Below are 6,582 nucleotides of genomic sequence, written 5' to 3'. Positions count from 1 at the left end.
ACCCCGACTTGCTTCTCTCCTCCCTGCAGCCCTTCTGCAAGGGGAGCCAACCACTTCTTATTTCCTTTTCAGCAGTATGATATTTTGTATCCCTGGGTGTCTACCCACTTCTACCCAAAATAGCTTCTCCACTCCTGCTCCACAGGTTTATTCCACTCTTCATTTAAAATTTAACTTTCACTAACTTTCCAAGAAGTTGTCCTTCACCTCTGACCACAATCTTAGTTAAATACCCAAGTTACTGTTGCCATAGTAACCAGAGTCTCTATGATAGTAGTTATAATACTAAGTGATCATTATTTTTATCTCTCCCACTTGTTCAAGCTTTTTGAAGGTAGAGTTTGTGTTTTATCTGTAATTATACTTCCCAGTCTACTAGGAAGAGACTGTCAATGAGATGCATTGACATAGTAATTGCAACAATGGGCTCAAACATAGGAACACTTGTGAGAATGGGGCAGGCTGGGTAGTGTTTCACTCTAAGGTACAAAGGATCCCTATGTTGAAACTGACACTAGGGCACTTTAACCACAACAATAGTCAATTAGGTGTCAACTGCAGGTATACAGTAAATATTCAATGACCATATTTCAGCACGTTCATGAGATATCCTTTTAAAGACCCAACTGTCCAGTCAAAAGCAACAGTGATTAAAATCCAAAGCAGAAAGGATGCACATCCTTATACAATCCTTTTTGTTTAAACATAGTCAATATTCTTAGACTATTAAATAAGTCTCAGGCTTTGATGCCCTGAGTCTCTGGAGAGGATGCTTGACGTATATTTGTTTATCAGGATGCTACAATTCAGTTCTTGGTAAAATTTATTCAGTACTTTGACATCCATCATTTCATTAGAAGGGATTTAAAAATGGTAGATGAAAGCAGAATTGGAGCAGAATAAAGAAGCGCTTGGCTAGAGATCAAGCAACTTAGCAGGGCATGTACTCTCCTTCCAATGCTTCTCAGGCAGGAATATGACAAACGAGAGTGGGGGACTTACCTGTCACCACTGGATGCTGACATTCCGATGCTTGTTGAAAGAAGAAACGTTACAGGATTTTGAGCAAGCTTTTCCACCACTTCTGTCATAATTCCTGACCTGGAAGGAAGGAGGTCTTAGGTCACCCCCACCCAGACATACTGAGGAATGGGCAGTGTGACTGCCATCATTTGCTAGAAGTACCTCACCCTGGCCGGTGGCAGAAAGACAAAAAACAAGGCGTCATGGAAAACCAAGTAAAGCAAAATATGAAGAAGTAGGTACTCTAATTGTACAACCTTGAACAAGTTGCTTGATATTTCTGACTCCTAGCCCTTCCATTTTCCAAATGATGAGCAAACTCAAGCCAAACTAATCCCTTGCCATTTAGTCGGTCAGGACCCACAGAACGGAGCAGAACTGCTCCACAGGGTTTCCAAGCTGTACTCTTCGTGGAAGCGAGCAGCCACATCTCCTGTGAAGTGGCTGGTGGGTTTCAACTGTTGACGGAAAGCAGGCAGCCGGTAAACGAAATCATCTGTAGGATTGCTTAGCGTCAAAAAACCGTTCTCTGTCAGAATCCTTCACAGTTCCAATTTTGCTCCAACTCCTGGCTCCATTCACCACTGCCCAGTCTCTGCCATGTCTCCTCTCTCACTCTCCCATTGAGTTAATGCCAACTCACAGCACCCTTTCAGGACAGGGCGGAACTGCCCCCATGGGTTACGAACTGTAACTCTTTATGTGACTGGAAAGCCCAGTGTTTCTCCCACAGCGTGGTTGGTGGTTTTGAAATCATAGTCCACCATGCCACCAGGGCTCATTCCTTAACCAAAAAATTGTGTAACATCTAGTATTCACTACCCCCATTCCAGTAGCCAAAATCACATTTATATAAAGAAAGAACAACATTGCCTATGATTCTGAAGAGTAATAAAAGATCATAAAAAGAAATAATAATTCTATCTTTAAGTGAGTGGGGCCTACAAAATAAATGGCAATTTAGAAGGGAAAAAGCAGCAAATACCTATAGCACTATGTAAAATGGCACTCGTTTGGTTAGGGTTACTCATGATCATCAGTGGTTTCAACCTTCCTAGTGCTGCGACCCTGTCATACAGTTCCTCATGTGGTGGTGACTCCCCCAACCATAAAATGTTTTTTGTTGCTACTTCATAACTGTAATTTTGCTACTGTTACAAATAGGGCAACCCCTGTGAAAGGGTCGTTCGAGCCCCAAAGGGGTCATGACCCACAGGTTGAGAACCGCTGATCTATATGAAGGGATGAGATTTATGAAATACTGATAACTGAAAAGAGTAGATCATTTTCACACTACTTGTATGTTGTTTGGGAGCTGACTTGATTACACCTGAACAACAGAGATTCTGCTGAATTGAAACTGAATTGTAAAATGGAATGTGATATAAAGTTTATTGTGCCAACCTGGCCGATAAACACATTTGGGCTTAATTGAAAGGCGGAGAGATAAATGGCTTGGTGAGCCTTGCCTTTCTAGTTCTCGGATCTTTTGCTTTCTGACGGTCGGACCAGGGTGCAGCTGCCTTAGCCAGTTCCCTGCTTTAGCTGGCAAGCCTCACTTCCTGCAAGACATCCCCGAAGAGAAGCCACATGGACCTACCCCGATGCAGCCCTGGGTGCTGGAGCAGCCACGTGGAGACCCCTGCCAGCGCTGAGATGCTTACACACTCACTGACTCGGCTTTCCTCCTGCAGTCGGTGTCATTGTGTGTGTTTTGTGAGATGGCGGAGGACTTTGTGGATTGGTGTCGGACATATGGGTTAATGTTGGACTTGTGGGCTTGGGCAGCACTGGGTTGGGATGTTTTCTTGAAGCAGACTTACCCTTTATATAAAACTCTCTCTTATCCATATGAGTTTCTGTGGATTTGCTTCTCTAAAGTACCCAGACTGAACCGCTGATCACATGAAGGGATGAGATTTATGAAATATTGATAACTGAAAAGAGTAGATCATTTTCACACTACTTGTGTGTGGTTTGGGGGCTGCTTTGATTACACCTGCACAATGAATATTCTGCTGAATTGAAACTAAATTATAAAACAGAATGTTAAGAGCGAGAGGCAGGTTATTTCATTATTGCGTGTCTGATTCCCTAGCCGGAGCCTTCCCTTTCTGTCTTGTTGAGGGCATGTCACCAACCTTCACCCGAGCTCGGTGCAGAGTGCTGCATGTCTCTTTTCACCGACTATTCCCACCACCTATACATACCCTATCTGTGCAGAGGGCAGTAAAGGTAGTAGGGGATGCAAGTTGCATTAGGTGCCAACATAAACTAGGAGAAAGAACTATTCTCAGCAATGTGTTTACTATCTACTTGGCCTAATAAAGATGGAAAACAGAAATTTTACATACAGAATGTGGTCACAAAGAACCAAGGGTTGATTGTTGTACAGACAATGAGGAGTGTGAGACGTGACTGTAATTACTATTTTAAGCCAAACATGTCCTTTTCAGTGACAAGTACCTCAATTAAGAAGGCCAGTATCTTTCTGTGACTAAACGAATTAACTTATGTTCCCACGCTTCTTTCCAAAGCCCCAGGACATTTCTGGAGAATTACTAACCTTGGGAGCTTGAAGGAGAAGTGCAAGGTCATCCCGTGACAGAGGTGGCAAGGAGGGAAGAACAACTGCCTGGTCCCAATGCCACCACGCACTAAGGCATAATAATGAGGATGATTTTAAAATTAATCTTTTTCTCTTCTCCCTAGCCTCAAAGATTTCTGGGGTGAGGGGAACAAATTCACTTACTGGGATGGGTCCAAATCATTTCCTTTGCGTTTCCTTGGAAACTCTCTCGCATGGGAGCTGAAGGATCCAATAACGAATGGTTTTGTCCCCGGGCTCAGATGACAAGAAACCATAGACGTCATGCACCGGTTCTCATCTACTGGCACTTTATCTGTGGATGATTATGCACAATAGACATTTATTTTAGACATAAACTTTTGCTTCATACCCATCCTATATCGCACATGTTTAATGTGCTCACTCTCAAAATATATATCATAGATAGATAGATATGAAGAATGTAATACAGAATGAAAGACTAGGTACACTCAAATATTGGTTCCCAAAAACGTCACTGCCATCAAGTCGATTCCAGCTGGACAAGTCAGAGCTGTCCCTGCAAGTTTCTGAGACGGAATCTCTATGAGACTAGAAAGCCTCATCTTTCTCCCATAGATCAGCTGGTTATTCCGAGCTGCTGACGTTGTGATTAGTGGTTCAATGCACAGCCCTCACTTCAAATACAGGTGGTTGTGGCAGCTGTTAGGTACCATTGAGTGGTTCTGACTCATAGTGGCCCGTCCTCATAAGAATGTTTGAGCCCATTGTTGGCAGCCACTGTGTCCATCCATCTTGGCCAGGGCCTTTCTGTTCTTTGCTGCCCCTCTATTTTACATAGCATGATGTCCATCTCCAGGAACTGGTCTCTCCTGATAACATGTCCAAAGTACAGGAGAGGAAGTCTTGCCGTCCTTGCCTGTCAGGAGCATTCTGGCTCTACTTCTTCCAGGACAGAGTTGTTGGCTCTTTCGGCAGTCTGGTACTTTCAATACTCTTCGCCAACGCCGTAGTTTAAATAACTGATTTTTCTTTGCTCATTCTCATTTAGTATCCAACTTTCACATGCATAGGAGGTGATTTTAAAATACCATGGTTTGAATCAGGTGTAACTTAGTCTTCAAAGTAACCTCATTGCTTTTCAATACTTTAAAGAGGATTTACCTAATGCAGTAGATTTACCTAATGCACTGCATCCTTTGGTGTCTCTCTCTCGCTCTCTTTTTTTCAAATGTCGTGTCTGCTGTCTCCATGAGCATTGATTGTGAATCCAAGCAAGATGAAATCTTTGACAGCTTCAATCTTTTCATGATATCCAATGGACATCATGATGTTAGCCATTGATGCATTTGTGGGAGTTTGTATTCTCTGTATATTGAGTTGGAATCCATATTTAAGACTGCAATCCTTGATCCTTATCAGCAAGTGCTTCAAGTCCTCCTCTCTTTCAGCAAGCAAGCTTGTGTCATTCATGTGCTGCAGGTTGTTAACAAATATTGGTTAGAAACGTATTATTTGCTAGTCCATATTTTTATTTTCTGAAAAAAGAAACATTAATCCAAGTTTATTTTCCCTATTTGTAAAAGATATACAAGACTATTGCAGACGGTAAAGAAAACACACAAAAAAGTCCAAATGAATAAACTTTCTATTCACTAGTAGCAAGCAATGAGAAAATAGAATATTTTAAAAGATACAATTTATCATAACCTCAAAAATAGAGTACAAAGAACAAATATGGAGTTCAGAAAACAAATCAAATGAAAATGGGTAAGATCTTTACAGAGAAAAAACACAAGGCTAATTAACGCAGTTTAAAAACAAGTGAAATGAAATAAATAAATAAATGGAGGAATGTCATGCTTCTGGCTAGAAGATCTCAACACTATAAAAATTCACCTAAACTAAACGTGCACCTGAAATAACTGTGTGTAACTTGACAAGCTGGCTCAGGGATGACAACTTTTCTACTATTTCACAGTCCGTATTAAGAGCATAGTTAGGTGGAGCAAGTACCTACATTTTTTTAATTCAGTTTTGTGTTGTTAGCTGCTGTCGAGTTTCCTCTGACTCATTGCAAGCCTATGTACCACAGAATGGAGCGCAGCCGGGTCCTGAGCCCCCTCACAATTGAGCCCATTGGGGCAGCCACTGGGTCCATCCGTCTCAATGAGGGTCTTTTTCTTTTTGGTGTCTCTCCATTTACAAGCATGATGCCCTCTTCCAGGGACTGGTCTCCCCTGTCCAAATATATGAAATAAAGTCTCGCCATCCTCACTTCTAAAGGAGGATGCTGGTTGTACTTCTTCCAGCGAAGATTTATTTGTCCTTTTGACAGTCCATAGTACTGTCAATATTCTTCACCAACGCCATACTTCAAACGCACTGATTCTACTGTGGCCTTCCTCAGTCAATGTCCAACTTTCACGTGACATGAGACAAATTAATGACCCTGGTTTGGGTTGTCCTCAATAAGACATCCTTGCTCTTTAACACTTTAAAAAGGTCTTGTACAGCAGATCTTCCCAGGGCAACACATCCGGGATCTCTTGCCTGCTGCATCCTTGAGCATTGATTGTGGATCTCAGCAAGCCAAAATTTTTTACAATTTCAATCTTTTCTCATCTATCGTGATGGTGGTCGAGTTGTGAAGACTGGGGCTTTCTTTACAGTACTCTAAAAGCCGTGGGATTTGATCTTCATCAGTATGTGCTTTAACTCATAAAACTCAGAAGTTGCCTTCAAAAATCTTATAGCCCTGTATAAGGGGCTTCAAAAAGTACTTGGAAAAATTGAATGGAAAGATAATGACATTTTTCATTGAACTTTTGAAGCCCCTCGTATATATTTGTGTACGTGTGGATACATAAATATATAAATCACAGAATGAAATCAGACTTAGCTGGAGGTACAAGCTGATAGAACAAGCATACGGGGAGAAGGACACTTAATTTTTGATGAGGGGGAGGAAATAATATTTGGAAGTATTT

The 6,582-nt window shown here is 41.7% G+C and overlaps 1 protein-coding gene across 1 annotated transcript in view; it reads right to left on the bottom strand.

Moving 5' to 3' along the window:
• Positions 1–4,805, bottom strand: part of ARNTL2 (aryl hydrocarbon receptor nuclear translocator like 2) — a 49,250-nt gene extending 44,445 nt beyond the window's left edge. The window contains exons 1-3 of the mRNA XM_045288437.1: positions 4,775–4,805; positions 3,776–3,926; positions 1,003–1,032 (exon numbers count right to left, since the gene is read on the bottom strand). Of these exons, the coding sequence (XP_045144372.1) occupies positions 1,003–1,032; positions 3,776–3,897 (152 nt within the window). The 5' untranslated portion in view covers positions 3,898–3,926; positions 4,775–4,805. The remainder of the gene's footprint in view (positions 1–1,002; positions 1,033–3,775; positions 3,927–4,774) is intronic.
• Positions 4,806–6,582: the final 1,777 nt, after the last annotated feature.

This window comes from Echinops telfairi, unplaced genomic scaffold (assembly GCF_000313985.2).
Source record: "Echinops telfairi isolate 266 unplaced genomic scaffold, ASM31398v2 ScPeMD7_21;HRSCAF=78, whole genome shotgun sequence".
Classification (NCBI taxonomy): domain Eukaryota; kingdom Metazoa; phylum Chordata; class Mammalia; order Afrosoricida; family Tenrecidae; genus Echinops; species Echinops telfairi.
The sequence above is the reverse complement of the archived record's forward strand: the minus strand, read 5'-3'. Positions and strand labels throughout refer to the sequence as shown.